This window comes from Crocuta crocuta, unplaced genomic scaffold (genome assembly GCF_008692635.1).
Source record: "Crocuta crocuta isolate KB4526 unplaced genomic scaffold, BGI_CrCroc_1.0 scaffold175, whole genome shotgun sequence".
In the NCBI taxonomy this organism is placed as follows: domain Eukaryota; kingdom Metazoa; phylum Chordata; class Mammalia; order Carnivora; family Hyaenidae; genus Crocuta; species Crocuta crocuta.
This window is the reverse complement of record NW_027530988.1, coordinates 3,483,478-3,507,597: the sequence shown is the minus strand read 5'-3', so window position 1 is coordinate 3,507,597 and position 24,120 is coordinate 3,483,478. Positions and strand designations below refer to the sequence as shown.

At 46.0% G+C, this 24,120-nt stretch overlaps 1 protein-coding gene and 1 long non-coding RNA gene across 3 annotated transcripts in view; one reads left to right on the top strand and one right to left on the bottom strand.

Moving 5' to 3' along the window:
• Nucleotides 1-10,163, top strand: part of STXBP6 (syntaxin binding protein 6) — a 247,554-nt gene extending 237,391 nt beyond the window's left edge. For both annotated transcript variants that reach the window (XM_077770494.1, XM_077770493.1), the window contains exons 5-6: nucleotides 1,131-1,288; nucleotides 6,994-10,163. In XM_077770494.1, the coding sequence (XP_077626620.1) occupies nucleotides 1,131-1,288; nucleotides 6,994-7,017 (182 nt within the window). In that variant the 3' untranslated portion in view covers nucleotides 7,018-10,163. The remainder of the gene's footprint in view (nucleotides 1-1,130; nucleotides 1,289-6,993) is intronic.
• On the bottom strand, nucleotides 1,289-17,162 carry LOC144236786 (uncharacterized). The gene is made up of 5 exons (XR_013336647.1): nucleotides 17,082-17,162; nucleotides 15,780-15,930; nucleotides 10,452-10,533; nucleotides 5,593-5,768; nucleotides 1,289-1,375 (listed from the first exon to the last, which is right to left on the bottom strand). It is a non-coding gene; the product is annotated as an uncharacterized LOC144236786 (long non-coding RNA).
• Between the last annotated feature and the right edge of the window lie 6,958 nt (nucleotides 17,163-24,120).

Below are 24,120 nucleotides of genomic sequence, written 5' to 3'. Positions count from 1 at the left end.
ACAAAATGCTTCCTATGGGCCAGACACTTTCTTTGTCTGAGATTCTGTTCCACAAACCACAGACTTTTCCCACAGAGGAGAAATTAGGAAGCCTTTACAGCTGAGACCAGTGGAAATTACATTTCTATTAAAAGCTGTCTGTGGCTAGATGTATCCATCCCAGTACAAAGTTAAATGATGTAATAAACTTATTCGAAGACATAAAGCCATTACATAAAATGCCATTAAATATCTTCCACTCAGTGTTAACAAAATACAGCTATAAATCTCCTTGGGTTGTAATTCTGCAAGTCGCTGATTCTCAGTGGGTTATACATCTGCCAGTTCTTCACTGTTAAATTCTGTTTTCAGTCCTGGCAAATGGGATGTCAGGGACGCATAATCCTTTGAAACATGACGGTTTTCAACTTTTTCATAAACCTGGAAGTATTCAGTTTCTTCTAAGGCTGGTTACTGTCACCATTTTCTACCTGCTGGCCAAGTGCAGTGTTGAGGACCCATATCTCCCATAACCTGAAGGTCAGAAGAAAGGAGGCCCAGCCAACCACGTTATGACTCAAGATTCAAGGTTGGGAGCTGGCATATATCTGCGCTCTGGGACTGATTCACAGCTTCTCACATGAAACCATGCATCTAGGGAAGAGAGCAGTTGAAAAGAATACAAAGCATTCTGTCTGGGAAAATTCTGTGCCCCCTTTTCCTGTGGGTTTTCACCTAAACCCCAAGCCAAGAAGAAATGCACATGAGATCCAGATAAGTCTCATCGAATTTGCCTAATTCTATGAATTTGTCAGGATTTCCATTTCCTTTTGCAAGCCAAGTCCTAAGTCCAGATGGACCCCATCCTTTGGACCCTCACCAAACAAAATGGCAATAGAATGGCAGTGAGAGCTATGTCAGTGAAGGGGATATGAGAGAAGCTATCAGCATTTGCCCAAGTCTTGCAGGCTGTGGGCTCTCTTCCTACACATGAGCAGTCAGACCAGATCGGAAAAAATGTTGACTCATTCCTAGACACTCAAGGCTTCTCTGGAGGGACCCTCCTTGCTCTTACAGGTGCTCACCCCTCGCAGGGCTGTCGCTGTAGGTCAGCCAAGGCAGCCTCTGATGCTCTTGCTGTGTTTCTTCAGGAAACAGCATCCTCCACTCGGCAGCCGATAGCGTGACCAGCGCCGTACAGAAAGCGAGCCAGGCCTTGAACGAGCGCGGGGAGCGGTTAGGCCGAGCAGAGGAGAAGACGGAAGACATGAAGAACAGCGCCCAGCAGTTTGCGGAAACTGCACACAAGGTGGGTCCCGCAGAGGGGCAGGGGTCTCCACTCCGGTGGTCAAGGAGCTTGGGCTCCAAGAAACTCATTGCAGTGCATTTCCCAATGCTGGAAGATACAAAATCAAGCCTTTTGTTTGTCTGTTTGGCCCCTTTATGCAACCTGTTGTTTAGTAAGTACCAGAATCATGAAAGATTTCTTCTTGTACCTGTTTCTCCATTTATCTCCTTTCTAATGCCTCTGCCTCTGACCTTGGATCTGGGTCTTTGGAAAATGTGGACCATCTTTAGTTCCTGCCCAGAATTTTAGCGCTCAAGTTTCAGGGAACAGGATGGGGAGATCAGATCTAAAAATATCCATCCTCCCTTGGCCAGTGCTTGAAAAAGGACTTTGGGCTGCTTGTGCTTACTTTTCCTTGCCGTCCTTTTCCCGTCACGGCCATGAGCCTAACATCCTGTGTTCTTATCTCTTCACTGTATGGAAAGCAAGCTCTAGTCCCCAGACACCATGCCCCCCGGGGCTGATTGCCCCCTGTAAGAGGCCTTCCATCGCTAAGGCTGACCTGACTCCTGCAGAGCTGCCCGCAAGGTTCCCACCTGCCTTGAATCCAGGGCATGGCATTTCCCATGTGACCACAGGCACACACATGCACATTCACACGCTCCCTAAGAATGTGCCTTTCAGAAGGGGAAAGGGGAGTTTTTATTGGCAGTCCACTCTCTGAGGCAGTCGCAAACCAAAGGAAAGAGCTGCCCTGTTGGTCAAGTGATAAAGAGGATTTATGGCTGATCTTGTGCTTCGGGTCAAAGGGCAGTTGTCTGGCTAGGGATTGGAATTCAGGTTTCCAGAAACCACCTCTGCTGATAACTATTGGCATCTCCGACTCATGATCCAGCCTTTCAGATCTGCTTTTTAGGTGACCTTTGGGGAAAAAATTAACTTGCTCCAACAGAAAACCCCATTTCTGTGGAAGAAATAAGAATAGACAACCAGAAAAGTCATGAGATAAGTCTGCCCAGCTGAGGCTATCTATCTTGCCCCTCCCGGGGGCTCATGCCCAGGCCTGACTGTGGATCTGAATCCCAGTGGATGCTTCCTGCCTTCCCCTCTTGCTTCCCCCTTGCACAGACCTGTCTCCTCCACCATCAGGTTCTCTGTTGTGACACGGTCTCACTGCACGCCCGCCTCAGGGCCCCATTTGGGGTTCCCTGGAGGAGAAGCAGCCAGATGTGGCTGAAAATGCAGGCACCCCTGCTGGAGGTCAGACCCTTGCTTGTTGCAGAGAGAGGGAGCCCAGATTTAAGGTCCCTTCTCCAGCCTTGGTGATACAGAAATAATGATGAGATGGAAATGCTAGAATTCCCACCCCGGTTTCATTTCTATAATGTTGTGGTTTACGGGGGCATGGGCAGTAGAAGTCTGGAGAAACCTTCAAAGTGTTGGCTTGGGGAAGAGAAAGCTGAAAGGAACAGTTCTGTAATTGTCTTCAAGTCTGGGAAGAGTGAGAGTGCAGGCAGTTCTCTTGTGTGACTTACCACACAGAACAGAGCACTTGGCACACTGATAAGATTCCGCTCAAACTAGAGCGTAAGTTAATGATTAAATCATGAAGCAGGTTACCAAGGAAGTCTGTGAAATCGCTCTTCCTAAGGCAGAGTGGACAATACCTGGACGTCATCCATGTGGGCGTCCCCCTTGGAGGAGGTTGTACAAACACGGGGTTGGATAGCCTGACCAGAGGGCCACGGTTCTTGGCCCTGGTCGCCCTGTTTCCCTGATGTTGTGGCCGAGCTTACTAGGTGGTTGGGAAGGCAGTACGGTGTGGTTAACATCTTGTGTTTGATTTGCCCTCCCAGTGACCTTGGGCAAGTGCCTAATTTCTCTAAGCCCCAATTCCCTCATCAGTAAAATAAGGCTAATTAATGACAGTGTCTGTCTCAGAGGGCCTTGAGAGAATTGAATGAATTCAAACCAATAAATCTATTATCACAATACCTGGCACATATAAATCAAAATAATATTGGTTATAATTATTTCCAAAAAATGGTTCTGTTGAACCTGCCCTACTCAGTCACCTAACCAGCACTGTACAAGGATAGAGAAATGTGGTTGAGGAGCCTAACAAAGGTTATTGGGGAGGGACTGGAGAGAAGGTTTTGTGAGCCCCAAAGTAGGGTGGGCAGGGCTCCTGCTAAATGCTGATACCTTCTAAACACAGAACAACTCTTGAAACAGGGCTTGTCAGAACAGAAACTGATTAGTCCACCACAGGCAAACGGGCCTCTGGCCTTGACCACTGGGGGAGGATCGGTGCCAGCCAGTGGCCTGTTTTCAGTAGAGATGGAAGAGGCGGGGGCCAGTGTGCCCTTGTTTTGGTTTCTTCGCCCGTGGGTGTTCTGAGGGGGAGGTGAAGGGGTTGCTGGTATCTATTAGTGTGTTTGAGGGAGTGTGAGCGAGACACTGTCCTGGCCAGACATGGTTTTCTACAACTGGGATGTGTGCTTATGAATCACCAGCATTGGCAGTATTCCCGAGGAGGAGAGTGACCTCTTTAGATAAGGGGTGGCTCTTTTCTCAGGGACTAGGACTCCCGATTTAAAGCCACTGCTGTAGCCTGACCATGAAGATGTCATTTCAGTGGCCGAGCCCCCACCAGACCTGCCAGTGAAGAGGGCGTTCAGAGGGAACCCAAGCCCTTCTGCCCCAGACAAACAGCTGTGTTGATTCATAAAGAGTGGGACTGTGTTTACAAGTGGAGGCACCGTGTGCATGTTAGCACCCTGAGCAGACAACAGTGCCATGCACCCTGGTTGAATAAGGACACGTAACCCCCAGCCAGAGAGTGTGGCACACTTTTCTAGATTGCAGTAAATAGGGTCTAACTTTCCCCGGGACTCCTGCAATGACCCAGGCACATTAACGTGCGGATCACCTTTGCACAACCCCGCCTCCGAGATACGCGGGTGCTCGTCTCCACTAGGGCAGATGGTGCCCCGTCTGGGAAGTACTCCTGTACACAGTCTCCCCCAGCTCTGTTGAGCCTGCCTTGAGGAAGCGTGGCTCCTTCCTGAGCTATGGACTTGGCACGGTCTCAGGCGCAGAGCAGGCCTGCTCACTTTCCCCTGCCCCAAAAAACCCAACATTGCAGTGCGTGCTGTACTGTGACACCTGCCACAGGCAGTGAGTCAGCAGGCAAGAGCAGCACCCACACCTCGGCATCCTCAGATGACACTTCGCACAGAAAGGAACAGTGATCCGCCCTGTTTTGTACAAGCTCATGTTGGGGGTGGGGGAGGGAGAGAGTGGTAAGAGGTACTTCTCTCACTGGCAGGGACTGGCTGCCTCTGTCCCTGCTACAGTCACCTGCTCCCTTTGGGCCCCTGAACCAGAAAGAACCTCAAGAGTCCAGGCCTCTTAAAATCCCGCCCCCCGCCCGGTACAAGTAATTTATTTCTGTTATTATAGCCTACACAGCTCCAAAGGAGAAAGCTTTCCGTGAGATGTTAAGAAAACAAAATATACCAGAAGGAAATTTTAAACTCCTCTTCTGTAGGAAATCTAACATCTAAATTGATCCATTAGCATTTAAGTTGGAGATGATATTTATAAACATAAGGAGACTGACATATAGAGCAGTTGTGACTTTAGGGCTCAAGGTCAGACAGCAGATTTGTAGCTGAGAAGCAACAGCACCTCTGCCTTCCATATTCCAGAACTTCTAACTCCCAGAGAATTTTTTAAAATGAAGAAAAAAAAAACATGGAAACGGTGCCACTTTCTGCAAAGACACCGCAAATAGTCAAATATCCAAACCAGCCATATTCTGCGATGCTGAGTTGGCCACACCCCCACCTGGCTGGGGCCCCGCTTAGCACCATCCCAGACAGCACAGTGGTACCAGGGCCTGGTGCAAACGGCAGTACAGTTGCTGCTGAAGGTTAACGACTGGGGAACTGGCACAAGCCCATTAGCTGAAGGTTAACAGCTCAGTGAATAACAGGACAGCAGCACTGATCAAATATTTATGTTTGGTATTCATTATGCACAACACTTAACAGCCCTGGTTGATTTGAATGGTCCATGTTGCTAAATAATGTATTAAAACTAGAGACTGAGCGAGAAGCAGAATCCGAACAGCAGAGGGGCCAAGCGTGGCAGGGGAGTGGAATGGATCTGAAGGAGAGCTCTGGCCCTGCCAACTCTACCCACCACGGGTCCTGGACTATAAACCCTTCGAGGTCAGCAGTTATGAGCCACCTCCACCCATCTTGGCAAAAACCCACAGCACTTAGCACAACCGCAGCCCCATACTCACAAACACTGACCTGTTGATGGACTCGGTGTCCACCCTGATGAAGGTCCGTGGAGGTCTTCATTGAGGCTGGCATCACCAGGCAGAGAAGCAGGAGGAGACCTTTCGACTGAGGTGAATTTAGCACCACGAAGGCCTGGGTCCACAGGTCCCTTCTCCATCACATGCTGACCTGGCCCGGTGCACCTGCTGTAAGGGAAATGTCCGGTGCTTTTGCAGGCGGCCTGAGGTCACAGCCCCAGGGTTATAACCTCGCTGTTGGAGACCTCAAAGAAAGGGAAAGGGAGACTCATACTGCCCTGGGTCACACTGGAGAAATGGATCATTGACACCGGCCAGACTGATGGATAGCACCACTGTGTGGACTCTGGTGAATCCCCTTGCTAATTCTTCAAGGATCGAGAACCTGATCACAATGCAGATGACAGGGCTTTCTACAAAGTTCTGGCCTGAAGAGAATCACCTGCTGTTTCCTCAAAAACAAACCTTGTCCTCTACTTCCAGTCCCAATCCCAGGGATTAATCCCTAATACCAGATTCTGGACACATGAGGAATTACAGTTGAGGCTCAGCTCTGCCTTCTGGTTCATGTCAGTGTATGGGCTCCTTAGAAAGGATGGAAGAAAAGCAAGGTCAGATTTAACTTTATGTTCTGTACCTGCCTCTATTTCCTTAAATATATCATCACGGGCTCTAGCTGGGCTTGGGAAGCTACTGAATGATACAGTGGTACTGGTGTTCCCATTTATAAAGGTCTAACATTTCAGTAAGCCACATTTCTCAAATACCAGTGAGGCATCGCTTCTCAGCCTTTTGGCTGAGATCAAGTGTCAAATACCAGTGGGAGTAGTAAATGAAGGTCTGGGTTTGGTGTACTGTTCAGCGCTAGTCAGTAACACTGCTTCCTCGTCAAGTGCTTTTGACTTGGTTGAATGTCCAGGCTAGATACTGAGTGGATTAAAGCAAACTTTCTACAGTTGATTTTTAATACTCTATGAGACATCAATCTATACGTACATTTCAGGAGTATTGGTTTTCCTGGATAACTAGTAATTCGGGAGCCCAGAGGCCTTGGTTCTTCCACCCCTCCTCCTAGGCAGGTCTCTCATTCTGCCTGTGCACTGGATGTTCCATTTTCTCCCGTGGAATGCAGGAAAGCCACATAGCATGCTCTGCCACCAGGACACATACACCAGTGGAACTATTGTTAAGGAAGAGTCACAAACACAATGCCCAGTGGACTATTTGAGAAAATGTTGCACATTTACTAGATATGCACATTTACTTACTGCGCATAGTAAGGTGATCTGCCACAGCAAGTGAAATCTTAGTCCCATCTCTCAGCATGGATTTGGGGAGGGAGCAGCACAAATGCCTAACCATGCCTTACTCTGCCACCCCTCTCTTTCCGTAGCTCGCCATGAAGCACAAATGTTGAGAAGCTGCCTATCTGGGTGATGACCCTCTCAAGAGAAATGGAAGAGCTCAGTGGTTTTTACAAGAATTCCGGACCTCTCCTTGCTTCTTTTTTCCAGTATATGGACACTTAGGGTTTTTTTGCTTTGCCTTTTCAGATGTGAATATGAAAGAAAAGAAGTTGTGTTGACACATTTCACTAATGATTTTGCTAGGAAATGCTGCAGCAGGCATCAGCTTCATTTGGTTTTTGTTTTCCTCCACTGTGTGTATGTAGGTCTTTAAATGTGTTTTCTTTCTTTAAGGTTTTTTTTTCTTTTCGGTAGTTTGAATATAAAATTTGGACCAAATGATATCCTGAGCTGGTTCTAAACTGGCAACATGTATTTTTTTTCTTGCTATTAAGGCAGAGAGAGGTGCCTGGCTGGCTCAGTTGGTAGAGCATGCAACTCTTGATCTTGGGGTCATGAGTTCAAGCCCCACGTTAGGTGGAGAGCTTACTTGAAAAAAAAAAAAAAATGTGATTATTAAGCCGGAAGACCTTTGAATATGGAGACATGAGATGTTATTGTTCCTGGATGGAAATCAAAGTCAAGCAGTGATTGGTCTCTCCATCTCCTAGCCGCTCTTAATTTGAAGGTTAAGATTCTATATCTTGAAACAGATGTCTGTATTATGGAAAACATTTGGATTTATCAGGGGAAACAGCGGTCTTGAATTTTGCTTTTTATGTAGTAATCTCTTGCATGAGCCACCACCAGCATTCCAAAAAAAAAAAAAAAAAAAAATCAGAATGACAGATACAAATCTACTTTCTGAGCTTCAGTTTAAATATTTCCAGTAGTTGTTCTCAGGCTGATTATCTGCAATTATGAAGGGTAAAAATTCAAAACGAAAGGCCTAAGGAAAAGCTTGTTTAAAAACTTCTGTGCATTCATGGATGTCTTTCTTTTGTCATTGTCCCAAATTACGGCAGCCAATATTGAAAAGAGCTTGGATTTTTATCAAGAATTGATTTGTCCAGATAAAGGTCCGTGTAAATGATAATGTGAAAAGATACTACATTTAAAATTTCTTTTTACAAAGTCATGCCAATTTTAGAAACACCCTCACAATATCCTCGGGAAATGGCCTTCAGTTTCTTGGTATCTGATTTTTGGACATTTTGATGTTGTTATTGCTATTTATTTAATGTAATTTAAAGTGTGGGTGTCTTGACAAATTGTATTTCATGGCAATTGCAACTTGCCTGGTCTGACATAAAACATGGTCATGAAGCCTTTACAGTGCAGTCAGATTGAATAAAGTTGGTTCCCACACCTCCTGATTTTGTATTACTCCAGCGAGTGCTGGGTGTAGAGTCTGGGAGTTTTGTTTCTTAGAGGGTTTAATGCTAACTATAAAAGTTGTGTCTCCATGAAGCAAGGAGGCAAGCTGCACATCCCAGACAGTCTCAGCCTCCCACTGCAAGACATTGATTTTTAAGCTGCCTGAATCTTCAGGACCCCTTTCTACTCCTTCCTACCCACTGAGCCGATTGAGTCATGTGTATTGTAGCCTCTTACACAGCAGCAGAAGATCTCTTTGGAATTATTTATGCTGATTTAAATAGCTTAAGTCTCCTGATAAAGCATTCCCTGGGAGACAAAAAATTGGGGTTTTAGAGCAAAAAAAAAAAAATTATCTTTGTATGTATCAAAGGGAGATGGGATTTGCCAGAGACAAATTTCTGAATCCTCTTAGGAAGATGATCCAGTTCAAGAAAACTCTGTAAAACTACATAAGTTTACTATAAATTTTGTACCTTTCTTTCAGTGTCAAAAAAGTTCAAAGAAGCTAGGAACTTTCTTTCTGATGAGTACCATTAGAAGCATTTATAATTTCTAAGAAAAGCCCAATATTATCACTCCAAACAGGTTTTGTTTGCCGACCCCAGTTCAGGAAATACACATACACAGAGATATTCATCTTCCAAAGTTGGATTCTAGCTACGTAGTTGGTATAAATAATTGAAAGCGTAAATCTAAAACTTCCTGACAATTGGCCAAACGCAGAAATAAATCTGTTGCCAAGTATCCAACAAGAGTGTTTGCAGAGCCACTTCTTGTGCAGAGGATTGAGGTCATGAGCATACTGTGAAATCTGAGATTCCCCATCCCCGGTAGAATTATGATAGCTACTCTTCCTAAACGTAGGTGTCCCACATCGTGCCCTCTAGCTTCATTCCGTTTATCCTTTTAGACTTCAGTCTTCCCGGAAATAGCTTGGATTAGAACGCCTATCTGAGTCTTTATTAGCTTCCTCTGTTTTTGCTTCCACGCCGTGGCTATGCCCTCAACTTCCCCAGGTTAAAGCCCGACCGAGGCCTCCACCTTACAGAGAGGCCAGAACAGCAATCCCCCGTCTTTCCTCTACCTCCTGACCTCTTGCAGAGCTGCCCTGTGATGACACATGTGAAGTTCTTTGCTATCCTCTTGTAGAAGGTGCTGCAATACAAAATATTAATACAGTCTAGCCTAGAGAAAACTGCTAACTTGTCACATTGTTTGGGACCAGTTGGTTTGATTGAGCTGCTAGAAGACCGTTCATTTGTTCGTTTCATTTCTGCACTCCATTATGGGTTTTTGGGATACTTTCTTTCTGTGAAGGACTCTTCAGTTGTACTGACAACATATAAAGAAAAGAAGCTCCCCAGTATATACTGCTTCTTCCTGGAACATAGCGTAGTATTCTTCCCTAGTATTAGCTATCTGTATGCAGGATGCATCCAGTTGTTCAGGTTAATGTTTCATATTAAAGAATGTATTTGTAAAATGTAACAAGATCAGTAGTTAATTTTTTAAGCTCCAAAAAATATAAAAGATTGTGTTAGACTTAAAATTACAGTGAAATCTGTCTTAATACTACTTTTGTGGCTAACAAAGGTTGTGAATTTATGTAAACATATGTACAGAATGCCCTAAAGAAGGGGTCATAAAGATAGGTTTTGCTTTTTGTTTTTAGAATCGTAACACCGCGGCTGTCTGTTGTACAGTTATTAATTCTTCAGAAGTTTCTCTAGGATGTCAAATAAAATTTTTCTTTCTTTCAGAGACAACACCTGCTCTATGATTCACGATTACAGTAAGCTCTAATTTGGTCATTAAATATTTTAACTCTGTGATGAAAGTTTGTTTTTCTCAATCATTTGTTAAATCTATAAAACACAACCAAATAGGCAGGCTTCATCATGCATGCAATGCTGTTGGGAAGATCTTGTGGGCTACAGAAGACCTGAGAGCTAGAATCAGCATAATGATAGTGTTTCCTTATATATGTTCTAATGGGAAAACTTGAAATGTGAAAAAGACAAAAGAGCTAACCTTTCTTTAGACCATTAGCTTCTCTCCAGCAAGAGTCTTTGGGGTTTTTTTTTTTCTTCTCACAGGCAAAAGAATTAAGCCGGTGAACAATTACCTTTCTGCTGATACTGGTGATGTGGCTCAACTCAGATACTCATTACAGCCTGTGCCCTCATTCAGCAGACTAGTTTCGCGCCCTGTTAAATTGGAAAGAAGACTTGATCAAATTATGTTGATTTATAGAAATAAATACCGTATCACCCACTTGTTTTCGAGGGAAGTGACTTGGGTGAGGCTGTACAGAGCAGCCCTCTGGGTTGGCATGGACACGTGCTAAAGCAGGCAGGACTTCGAAGTGTTTCCTGGGTGGAAGGACAAGACTGTGGTCTCTAGTTTTCAGAGGAGAGAGAGGCGGCTTGGCTGGATTGAGGAAAGCAGCCTTGATTATGTAGCTTAAAGCCCCAATTCCTGCCAACTAATTATAAGCCCACTGCCTTGCAAAGATGATCTTCTTTCTTAATATATTTTGTATTTCCTGGCAATGCTACCACAATTAATTCTCAATTTGAGGAGAGAATGAATATGGTAAGTGGTTTTTTTTAACCTAAAAAATAATATAAAAAAAATCTAATGGTGCCCTTCCCATTACTGTGAGTGAGGACATGCTTAGGAAAAACTATTGACCCATCATGATCATCATCTGCCTAAAGAGGCAGATTGAGGGTGAGGAGTGGAGGGGGAAAATACCAGAAATAAATTTCAGACAAATACAAATGTTTGAGTGTCGTTTTTGTTGATATCCGTTGTGTGTGCCTCCTCCCCTGGCACAGGTGGGCCCCGGTGGTAGCTGGGCATATGTTTGCACGTTCACACATGCATGCTCACAACTGGCGGCAAGGAAGGAGCTAGGCTGTGCTCCTCCGTGCCCCTGAAATCACTTCCATGACACCTTCTTGGCCTTCAGACATGGCTAGGAGGGTGACAGTATTTCCAGGGGTCATCAAAACCAGAAAATGCCTCAGGTGGGCCACTGTCTGAGCAGGAGAAATGTAAAGACTCAAGAGACATGGAAAAAGACCACCACCCACCCACAAGGCAGATCTCACTTTGTTCTATAAACGTGAATGCACTAACAGCCCTCTTGTAACGAGATGGTGCAAACGATGGATTCTCCTTTGATTTTCTTTTTGAAAATCCAGGCATTACATACAAAATGATTTTGCATAGCCACAGCCAGCCTGACACAAAACTTCATCTTCATTTTTACCTCCCACCAACCTCTCGCCCCTCCATGCCCTTGGCCTTGCTGTCGGACCCTTTGTAAATCCTGCTTCAGCTAACCGCTCCTCGGTGCTACCTGCCATACAGCGCGGGCTCACAGTGGCCTAGGGCCGGGCCGCCTCTGTCCTGGCTGCCTCGCCGTCACCTGGGAAGCTGATAGAAATGCACATATTTTACTCCGAAACTTGCCCTAGTCGTGTCCCTGACCATCTTGTGTTTTGCAAAGAAAAGAGAAACTACTTCAACTGGCTTTGGATGGTAGGGCACCTGGCTTCCCCAGCTGCTTACTATAAACCAGCAAATTAAAACTGTCAAGGAAATTAAAGATACTATGCATTTCAGCTCAATTACTGCCATCATGTAACCTCCTGCCTTGACTCCCATTACATTTTCTCCCTTGAGCCTCATCTGGAGCCTCAGGATTTCCTGAGTCTCATTTCACTTCCCAGCCCTGAAGTTTTGTTCCATGGTTTCTTCTTTCTGCTGATGAGTCATGGTCTTGGGGGGGAGGGGGGAGGCTGCCTCAGCGGCACAGGACAGTAGGCCCTGCTGGACATAGGCTGGGGAGGCAATGCTGTCCTGCCTCCGTCGGTTCCACGGGAACCAGCGGACAGAACTAGGGTTCTGAGTCGGCTGCTGCTGTGTATTGCCTCTGTTCTGGCATTCTGTCTTTTAGACACTGTATATGCCAATGATTCTCAGGTGGAGTGAAGGCTTTTTTTTTTTTTTTAATAGAACACACATTTTTTTTTTCCTTCTCTTTGTGTGTTCAACCAGCCCAAGGATGGCTATTTAAATGGAGCCAGGCCCCATCACACATCCATATTTAGATGTGTCAGGAATCACCAATCCTGCAAGTCCCTGGTGTCCTTTGTCAACATTAGATAGGACCTTTGTCCTATAAAATTGAATCCCAATTTCTTTGCCACTCATTATTTGTCAGATGACATAGAAAGAAGAAAACTCAACCCATAAATCCTCAGCTTTATCCAGAGATCGAAAACATGGCTTGGATCATTCACAATTTCTAAAGAAAACGGTTACATACTCTGACCATGGGCCCCAAATGCTCTGTGTAATACCACATCCTTGGTGATTAAAGCCTGCAGCTTTCTGTTAGTTTTCTTTAAAATGAATCCTTTCTTTTACTACCCTAGAAGGAAAATCTGGTCCCTACTATTGAACATACTTTGTATTCATAGCACAGTAACTTCCTTCAGGCAGTGTTTTAGACCTGGAATTACAGGGAGTGCCTGGGTGCTCAGTCAGTTAGTGTCAGACTTCAGCTCAGGTCATGCTCTCACAGTTGGTGAGTTCAAGCCCCGCATAGGGCTCTGTGCAGACAACATGGAGCCTGGAACCTGTTTCGATTATAGTGGACAATAATGGTAGGCGCGTTTACATTGGTCTGAAACTTTCCAGTATTAAAGGAGTCTCAGCATTCAGACAGAAACTATGGGAAACAAGAACTGTGTGAATCGCGCCCACCCCACACCCCCGGGAGGAAAAATAAAATACATCTTGTACTGAAGTAGACATGGGCAGGGCGCCCCCTTGTGGTGATTTAGTGGCGAGAGCATTGCTCTGTAGTTCATAAATGGTCCCAAAAAGGGCCTGTCTGTCCTTCAAATCCCCGCTCCAGTCCTGGTTGGTCGGTGGTCTCTGGCAACATAGTGATCCTCTCTGTGCTCATTTTCTTAGCTTTAAAATGGGAGTGATTGTCTACTTCACAGGTTATTGTAAGGATTAAATGAAATCCTGAAAGTAATTTTAGCCCCATACCTGGCAGATAAGGGCTCCGTGTGTGCCAGTCAGCTCAGCAGCAGGCTTCTTCTCTGTGATGGACCCAAAATAAAGGAGGAGAACTTATAGGCTTATGATCCCTGCCAGGCTGCACTGCTGGCTGGAAGAGTGGATGTGTTTTCCTTAAATGTGTGTTGTCCCACGGCACATGAGCAGACATTTTCCAGGCCTCTTTGGCCATTTTATGATCTGTAGACATAGAACCCTTGACATTTCATCTATCCAGCTGAGGTTCCTGGCCCAAACGCAACCCAGGAGGGGCCATTTTCTGGAAGAAATTTCCAAAAAGACTAAATTCACAAGAGAGAAAAGACAAATTGGCCCTAGGGTCTGTGTCATCACCTATAGGAATGGACACGAACAGTTTTATGGCCTGAGAGAATATGTGACTTGTCCTTTGGGTAGTAATTCATGCTCCTTTTCAAAAAGGAAGTTCAAGCGGCACCTGTATGGCTCAGTTGGTTAAGCGTCCAACTTCCGCTCAGGTCATGATCTCATGGTTTGTGGGTTCAAGCCCCGTGTCAGGCTCTGTGCTGACAGCCAGCTCAGAGCCTGGAGCCTGCTTCAGATTCTATCTCTCTCTCTCTCTCTCTCTCTCTCTGACCTTCCCCTGCTCACACTTTCTCTCTCTGACTCTCCCTCTCCCTCCCTCTCTCAGAAATAAATTTAAAAAAAAAAAAAAGTTCAAGATCTGCAGGTGTTATCTGTGTGACTCCAAGGATGCTGCTACTCAAAAACAACCTATTCCTAGATGACTTAGATTGAGAGTAACTTAGAACCATTTACCCCACAAACAGAATCTGGGCCTAGAGTGAAAATAGCCCTAAGAGAGAAAAGGAAGTAATTCATATCTCAGCGTAAATCGGTCATAGCATGCCTTTTCTGGAAGCATCTTTAGGCATTCAGCTAAAAGAAGGAAAAAAGGACCCAAAAAAATGGATGTCAGCATACTGTTTTCCCATAGCTGTCACAGTGCTGTTAATTATGGTGTCCAAGTAAATCCAACACTATTTGGGAAATAGGTCATTTGTAAAGGACGGTCCAGGTAAGAAGGACCTGGCTAGTTTTAACAGTGAATGTACCCCCAACCAAAACCCAACCTCCACTCCTTAAAAATTGCACTAGGTGGGTTTTTTTTGTTTTTTGGGTTTTTTTTTTGTTTGTTTGTTTTTTTTTAGCAAACTGCAAGCCATGCAAGTTTCTATTTGTTAAGTAAATTAACTAGAATCCTTTCTACCAGAGAGCTTCCTGGCTTTGTCATTAGCTTTTTGTCCTCAGGCAAATTACATAATGTTTCTGTATCTGATCCTTCATGTTTCAAAGGAAAATAATCTACATCCTGCCTGCCTCACAGTCCTGGTGAGTGAAGTGAGGTGTGCTAGGAGAAGGAACTCTTTGAAATACAAAGTGCTAATGAGGTGAGGTCATTCACTAACACACTGGTCTGCAAGTCCCCACCTAGCGCCTAAGGGATTGCTTTATCAACCACCCCGTCCCCCTATAGGTCTGACCCTGAGTGATGATGCCAGATGACATCCTCATCCCCTCTTCCCCCTCCCCCAAGGAAAAGAATCCCCCACAGAGTGTTTGATGCCACTTGCCATCATGGGAAGTAGAACAAAGGCCATATAAAGAGACAGTCCCAGGCTGCTCAGGGCAAGAGACACCTGGGCTTAAAGGCAACCCCCAAGGGGAAGACTCAGGGCATATCAGGGGTGGAGGGAGAACACTGTGCTGGATAGGCTGGCCTGGGCGCAGCTTCCCCCAGGACTTGGGGTACCTCTTGAGGGTTCTGACATCCTGATGAAGACACCTGCTCTCCTTCCACCTGGGGAAGTCTTTTGTTGACAAACAAAACAAAATTTCAGCAACTAGTCAGGGAAGTCAGACATACTCTTCCCTGGAAGGAAGCACATTCAGGCCCCTACTGTGTCTGGTTGTCCTCACATAAAATGAACATGGAAAGTGCCACAAAAATGGCCAAGGTCTTGGGAATTCACTGAGTAAACATGAGAGGAATTGTAATTCCTGATCTTATTGAAGGATGCAATCTGAGGACATTCTTTCAGACACAGGGAAAACACTGCTCAACTCCTCTCCATGGGAGCAGCATTACTATCCTGATGAAGGGAAGCCTGGAAGTCAGCTCTGTACTCCCCTCTGGGGGTGCCTCACCTGGGCAACAGCAGGAGAAAAGCCTGGAAGAGGCCTAACTGTCTCTCCTCAAGCCTAACACTGAGCTGGTCTAAGCCACCTACTCCAGCTTGTGTTCCTCTGGGCCCCACAACATTNCCCCCCACCCACCCACACACACACACTCACTTACTCACAAGCCAGCCCTCAGGCTCATACTACTCACCAGCACTGTTGGATGAGAGACCTTAAGGAGCCACAGGAGGAAGGGGATGTGCACCAAGGTCCACCCTCTTGGTCTTCATTCTGTGTTCCCCCTGATTCAGTTTCTCCTCCCTGGCGTGGAGTAAGGGCGGATGAAGGGCAAAAAGAGGCTCCTGTGGCAGCATGAGGGATAGCGTTAACTCTAACAAATATTATCCTTACAGAGCATGAGCAACAGGAGGGGGCCATTAGGGGAAAGCACTGAATCTATTTTCCAAAGCTATTCTAACCCGTCCTTCTTTGTAAGGAATGATCCATACTAGTCCTGCTTAGTGACAGATGAGGGCTTCCGGAAATCCCCACAAGCCTAATTCCACAAGCATGCCCACAAAAGACATTGGCCTAAAGCTTCATTGTAGGGTTTTTAACCTAAGAAAAGAAAGCCTTGAATATTGTGCCCAGGTCTGCCCCTGAATTCAGTTGGGACCAAGAATAAACCCACATTATTCCTCACTGTGCTCTAACCACCCTGGGTGTCTTCCTACCCTCCAACATGCCAGGTCCTCATGCACCGGAAAACCTTCACCTTGTTGTCTCTGCTGCCAAGAACAACACTTCGTTCCCTAACTCCTCACGTGGCCCATCATTTCTTGTCTATCAAGTCTCCACTTACATGTCTTCTCAGAAAGATCTTCCCTAACCACTGCACCCAAAGAAGAACCCACCGAATGTGTACTCAGCCATGTGTTTTCTTTACTGTCTGGCCCACATGGACCAAGTCTATTTTGTTTACCCGCTTGCCTGAGGACCTGTGATTTACTACGCATTTAGTACACTCTTATTACATAAATGAACCTTTCCTCCAGTGTAAGTTCCCATGTGGGACACCAAAGGGAGTTCACAGGAAAAAAAAAAAAAAAAAATCCTAGCGGCTAATTATATGAAAAGACTGTCAGCCTTGGAGAGAAATGCAAATTTTTTAAAAGGTGACATTCAAAAGCTGATGACATCCCATAATCAAATACTATCGAATGGGAGTATAAACAGACCACATTTCTGTAGGCAAGTCATCCACATCGATCAAGATTCAAATGGCTGTGCTTCTCTCTCACTGAGCCCCCCCAGGGCCACACACTGTGGCCACCAGCCTCCCCAACCACTCTGCACAGAGTCTACCAACAGGCTGCTGCCTCCTAGTTATCCCCATTAGCACAGCTGAATTACAGGAAGTTTCTCCAGCCTCTGGAAGTTGGAAAGCAGTTGTCAGGGGCCAATGAAGTTCCCCCAAGCAAACAAACAAACAAATACAATCAACAAATGTTACCTTTCCTTTGCCTGTTTTACATTTGATATTGGCAGGATTCCCACTGCCCCATCCAACTATGGCAGCGTTTTCCTGAACTTTTCAGTGCTCTCCTTTTCTATGGAATTCTGAATCTGGAAAGGAGAGAAGGGATGATGATTTTCTAAACTATAAGTCTGTATCTACTGTACTGGGTAACCCTTTTACTCATCTATGACATTATAGATTTATTGTGTCTCAGTTCCAAATCCCCCCTTTCTCCCCACCTCCTGCCTGAAACGCTGGAGCTGGACCCTCAACATTGCACCTGCAACTTCTGGATCCCTTGGCAGTTAACTCCTGTTTACTAATTAACAATGATCTATGTTAAATTCTCCCCCATTCCAATAACTGGCATGGTTTCTTTTTCCACCTGAACTCTGCCTGACAGATCATCTCGGGCATCTTGGCACAGCATCTGCTCCCAGACCTTTGCTACTCCCCCCAAGTCTCTTTTGGCAAAATCCTTTACTTCCGGCAAATAATTTCCTACTTGGCTAAAATCAGGACTATCCTGATGCGGAGATTATCCTGGATTATCCAATGAGCCAAATGTAATCATAAGGGTCCTTATAAGAAAGAGGCAGGTGGGTTAGTCAGGAAAAAAAAAAAAAAAACTGTGTGACGAGGAAAGCAGAGAGAGAGAGAGACTAGAAGATGCTAAACTACTGGATTTTAAGGTGGAAGGAGGAGCCACAAATCCATGAATGCAGATGGGCCCTAGAAGCTAGAAAAGTCAAGGAAACAGATTCTGCATTAGAGCTTCCAGAAGGAACACAGGGTTGCCAACACCTTGATTTAAGGACTTCTGACCTCTAGAACTGTAAAATAATACATTTGTGTTGGCACAAGCCACTAAGTTTGTGGTAATTTGTTACAGCAGTAACAGGAAGACAACAAAGCCCTTCACCCCCAAGGTGAGGTGTTTAAGCTGTCGGGAGCGACCTCCCCCAACGTGGAGGGTAGGCATGTCCCACTGAAACCAGGGAGAGACAACAGGTCCTCTCAAGTCCAGCTTGGTTGTAATCAACAAGCATTTATTGAGGTCTCTGGATCTCTTCTGCGGAAATAGAAAGAGGAATCCAGACCCCAACCTCAAAGACAGAGTCACCTGAGGAGAAATAAAATTTCAAGGCAGAATACGCTAGATGCCAAATGGCTGACAAGTTCGGCTAGGGCTCTAGGCACTCAGAAGAGGCTGGGGCGCCTGGGTGGCTCAGTTGGTTAAGGTTCTCACTTCAGCTCAGGTCATGATCTCGCAGTTCGTGGGTTCAAGCGTGGAGCCTGCCTCAAATTCTGGGTCTCCCTCTCTCTCTGCCCCTCCCCCACCCCTCTCTCAGAAACAAATAAACATTCAAAGAAGAGGAGGAGGTAATCATCCTTCCTCTCAGTGAAATGATTCTCCTCCTATTCAGCCTTTCCGTGATAGGCAGGGAACCGTGTACCCAGGCTTGGTAGCCACATTTACAACTGTTGTCCTACTGTAATCACAAATAGGGACTCCTTTCATCCAAAAGCACCCAGATTCATGATAAACCACATGGTCACTCTAATGATAGGGTATTAGCCAGGAAGCCACTAGACACTCTGCACCCTCTTAGGAACAGCTTTGAGCTTGAATCTCAACACAAAATAAAAAATGATCACCAACTTTTTATGCTACCAAAATCCTAATAGAGAACATTTTCAGGTGATTGACTGTGAGTGAAACAGACATTTCAATAATACTTGACATACAGCCCTCAGATTCTCTTCCTGGCACAAAGTGAGGAAACTTAGATTACACTGTCTAATGAGATACAAGGATTTTAATGTAAGATACCTCCAGCAGCTGAAGCACCCCAGAAGGGTGGTGGTGTTTTGTTTTTAAGCCTTGCTTGTGAGCAGGATGGAGCCAGTGGCTGGAGAGTTGGGGGAGGGGACACAGAAAGAGCTGAAGAGGAAGAATGTAAGAATGTAAGCGAGGTTGAAGGGGTAAAACAGTGATTTCTGGGATTCTTGCCACATGTACCAGGGTTACTGAGCAGTCATTCGATTCTAGCCTTGAACTTGATGCTCAAGGTGCTGTCCTTTCAAGGACCTCTCTGCTCCAGAGAGGAGGTTGGACAGCAGGGCGCTGTTCCACTCTGCCTGTGCAGGATGGTGCTTTGGGATGTGGAGGTGAGCGCTGTGCGGGGGGCTTCGAATCCATCTGTCATGTCAAACTCAGTGTGGGCTGAATCGTGTCACTCAAACCAGTCCATAAAGGGATGAAAATTAAAATGCTGATAAATGAGATCATCAAATTACAGAAAGCTACAGAGTGTGCTCAAGATCACACCTACCTTTGGGGGATTTTGATGGGATGCTGTGTCTTCTAACTGGTTTTTCTTATCTTCCGGCCACCTTATTGGCCAGGATTGTCACAATGTTTAATGCTCTGTGTCTTCTGTTGGCTTTTTCCCTGGGTTTTTAAGCTCCTCTTTGCATCCCTCCTTTCTGGGGCAATATCCCCAGCGATCCCAGAGCTGACCTCCGAGTGCGTGTGCAGTGTGGTTTGACTCAGTCTCCTTGGCACATTCTACCTCCAACGCCCCCATCCCTTCATGCCGGGCCTTCCAGAGGCAACAATAACTTTTCTCCCCAGACACTTGTATAGTTTTGTGAGAAGAAGAGGAAAAAAGACAAAGGAGGGGAAACGGGCAGGGAGAAGAGGCTTGGGTGAGGGGAGCAGGGAGGACCAAGAGTGGGAAATACTGGGAGAGGGGAGAGCGGCCCAGGTGAGGGGGAAGCCCACTAAAAGCTCCTGGTCAGTCACCAGCCCCGTGTCCTGTGTCCCCTTCATGTTTCAACGTCTCACACCCGCTGAAAACAGGCCTGTGGGAAGTCGTAACACTCACCAAACCCTTGACAGCCGCTATTCTTCACAGAGGCTGTGAACAATTGCCCGCCTGCCAGTGTCTGACTGAAATAATAGCTGTACCTACAGGATCATTTGGAAGACAGATGGCAGAGGCGATCCCCATTCATCTGCCAGCGGCCATTTCATAATTCTTACCGGCCTGTCAGGCCAGGGATGGGAAGGCAGAATGCAGCCTTGCTAATTGTTTAAGCTCATTAGAGAGCTGTTGTTTTAAAGTATTTGGTCCCACCCCTGTCCTGCTGCGCCCCAGCCCCTCTGTGCCAGCCCCTCCTGCATGGTGCTTTTGAGAATGCCTTTGGTGCCCTTGGAGAAAGCAGGTGTCTTTCTCCTAGAAGCCCTGATGTTTGCTGGGTGGTGTTTATTTTCTCACTTTTTCACTCTGCCCCCCTCCCTAAGGAAGTATTGCAGATCCAAAAAGAGATCCCTCACTTCCCCTACTATTTGCTGCTTCCATGATCTGGCCCATTAGCATTCCATATTTCAAAGTCTGGATGGCGTTTCCTATCCTGAGTTGTCATTTTCTACTTAAGGTGCCCAACATGTACATTAGCATTTTTATAGCATGCATTAAGTCAAAGACTTAACTCACTGCCGTGTTTATGGATTTAGAGAACTTTCAAGAGCTCCATATCATGCCAGCACATCTGAAATCCTTGGTTGTCATTCAACAGCAGTTTTTGAAAATCTACTCTGTAGATGTAAACAGGAGTGAGGAGAAGTGGGAGGGCCTTCAAGTGAGAGCAGCTTCCTGAGCATCAACCTGTGCACTGATACAGCATCCTCACTCGCTTCAGTGCTAGGCAGTTGCCATCTTGGAATTCTTAATCACTTGTGAACAAGAACCCCACATTTTCATTTTTGCACTGGGCACCACCAATTGGATTGGTTTCGTAAGGGCTCAGGAAGGGGTCCCTCGTGAGCCAAAGCTGAGAAGCTAGAAACTCCAGATATAACAGAGGAGGAGAGGCAAAGATCAGTACGAAGGCAGCAAGACAAACATAGACGGCAAATAGTTTCTATTTGAGGACTATCCCAGGCATGGCCTGTGTTCGAGGTGTTGAAGCCTGGAGACTGACCCATCACCGAAAATTCAGCAGCCTAACACCACCACCTGTGAGTTCTCTCGGGAAACAACTGGCTGGCATTGACCCTTCACTATGTTACCAATTTCATCATGTACCAGTTCTACTGAAAGGTCAGCAGGAGAAGGATGTGTGAGAAATAAGACTGGAACGTAAGTGGGAGCCTGGAAAGGGAAGGCTCTGAATGCCAGACTGAGGAATATGGAAAAGTGCTTGAAAAATTTGGTCAGGGAGGTGACTACTGGAGCTTTGGATGCCCCAAGAAAAGAAATATTCTTTTTAGACCCATTGGGCCATTTGTTCATCGGCCTATATATAATACTAAATAACTTCCCAGCACCTTCCCCTCATTGCACATATTACTCCCACTATTCCCCCTCCTCACACTGCTTCTCCCATCCCACAAACACACAGCACAAAAAGTCCGGCTGTTGTCTCTAATTTGGGCTCTGCTACTGCCTTAACCTCCCTTGGACTCAAATCACTGGCCGTGTTTCAGTCCATTACACTGTGTCTTAATTCACACCTCTGACCTTTCCCAAACTGCTTAGGTGAGCAATCCCACCCATGACCCTGTGTATGGTGGGCAGAATTTGAAGAATGACCACGATGATCCTTGGCCTTGTAAAATTTCTCCACCTGAGTGTGGGCAGAACCTGGGAATATGATGAGATGCCATTCCCATGATTGTGCCATGTCTAAGAGCAAAAGGGATTCTGCAGATGTGATCAGGTTACTGATCAAAGGGCACCTGGGTGGCCCTGTCAGTTAAGCATCCATCTCTTGATTTCAGCTCAGGTCATGATCTCATAATTTAGGAGTTCAAGCCCCACATCAGTCTCTGTGCTGGTAGAGCAGAGCCTACTTGGGACTCTCTCTCTCTCTCTCTCTCTCTCTCTCTCTCTGCCTCTTCCTCACTCACACTTTCTCTTTTTTTTTTTTAATGTTTATTTATTTCTAGGAGAGAGAGAGAGAGAGACAGCATCAGCAGGGGAGGGTCAGAGAGAGAGGGAGTCACAGACTGAAACAGGCTCCAGGCCCTGAGCTGGCAGTCAGCACAGAGCCCGACACGGGGCTCGAACCAACGAACTGCGAGATCATGACCTGAGTGAAAGTCAGACGCTTAACTGACTAAGCCACCCGGGCGCCCCCTCACTCACACTTTCTAAATAAATAAAGAAATAAACAAACTGATCAGAACAGGTGGGCCTAATCTGGTCGCATGAGCCCTGTAAAAGCACAATTTTCTCCAGCTAGTGGCAGAAAGGCAAGTGACTGGAGCATGAAAACGGACTCAATGCCCCAATGCTGCTTGGAAAATGGAGGAGCCATGTGAGAAGAAATGTGGGTGGCCTCTTGGAGCAGAATGACTGCCACGTGACAGCCAGCAAGGAAAGAGAGACCACAGGCCTAAAGCTGAAAGGCACTGAATTCTGCCCACAACCCCAGTGGCTTACCAGCTTCGTCCCAGAGAAAGTCTCCAGGTAAGAGCCTCATCTGGCCAACATCTTGATTTTGGCTTTCAGAGACCCTGAGTATAGAATCCAGATGAGCAGGCCTGACTTCTGACCTACAGAACTGTGAGATTATAAACAGATACTGTTTAAGCTGCTAAATGTATAGTAATTTATTTTATATCCAGAGAAAAGTAATAAACTACTTTAGCCCCTTCCCAGCACTCTCCTGCTTGGCAGCTCAGATCCTGCCACTTTAACATTAGGCAGGGTCATAAAGCAAGCATCAGGAGCCATATCTGAAGCAACAAGGAGTTGAAAGTGAGAGATGAGTATCGAGACACCCAGCTGGGAGATTACTGCAAATGACCAGCATGAAGAAATAAGGTCCCAAATTTAGTGGCATCAGTTATGGATAAGAGCAATGGATTTGAGAGTCCTGATGAAAGAAAGGCTGTCCAGATTAAGCAATAGATTGAATGGGAGAGATCGAGACAGTTATTACGTTGGTTTCAGGAAGGAGTTGGAGGGTACCCTGGTCCTCTATGATCACATGGCCATTACACTAAGTGGAAACAAAACGTGTGTTCAACTTTTCCTAAGAAAATGTTAGCTAAAATCGGTGGTGGCAAGTAAGAGGACTATCAATTCAAACTAGTTTCAGGGATAGAAAGAGAAGGTTGCTTCATACTGAGACGCAGGTGTTTTCTAGACTCCTAGAGGCTGGAAAGCAGGGAGCCCCCAGGAGGACTGGACTGGTATATGGAAGCCCCTGGGACCAGAGAGTGTGCTCTCTCCATCTGCATCCTTTCTTCCCCAGAGCCCATCCTTGTGTGCCAGTGACCCGCACAGCAGGTGGAAGATGGCCACAGCAGAGCTTTATGGTTGAAGGGGAGACCAGGCTGGACTAGAATTGCTAATCCTGATTCCCAATCTCCAAGGGAAAAGGTCTGGTTGGTCAACATGGTTGCCCCACCTCCCACACCACCGCCACGCTGCTGCTCTCAGGAAGTGGGAGAAGAACGGACTCTTGAGCAGGACAGGCACTCTCAGAGTCGTTTACGGAAGAAGCGGAAATGATTTCCAAGACATTTCATTTCCACAGACACAAGAATATACTCTTGTTTCTAGACAGAGAATGGGGTGTTCTACCCAAGCAGCTGGGCCCCAATCCCAGTGCTCCCTGTAACTAGTGGCATGAGTGACAGTGATGAATGAACTAAACTTCTCTCTAGGCCTCAGCACCCCTAGCTATAAATAAGGCACTCGGTCCAGGTGGCATTGAGGGTTCCAGCTGTAATGCCCTGTGACACTAAGTCCTTCTGCGTAGGAGAGACACTGTATTGATCCAGTTCTCTTGTTTAACTTTCCGGTGCCCTCTCAAAGATCAGAGCTAACGCCTTCCTGCATCGATCCTCTCATTGGCTTACAAGAAGCGGAAAGGCAGCCAAGGAAAATATATAGTTGGTATTCCAAGTGAGCTGGACCACCTGAAAATCTCCCTGGTCCTCAATAAAACACGAACCCCGACCCGGCGTTAACTGGCATTATATCTCTGCCTTGACAGGAGCGCTCATTCCATG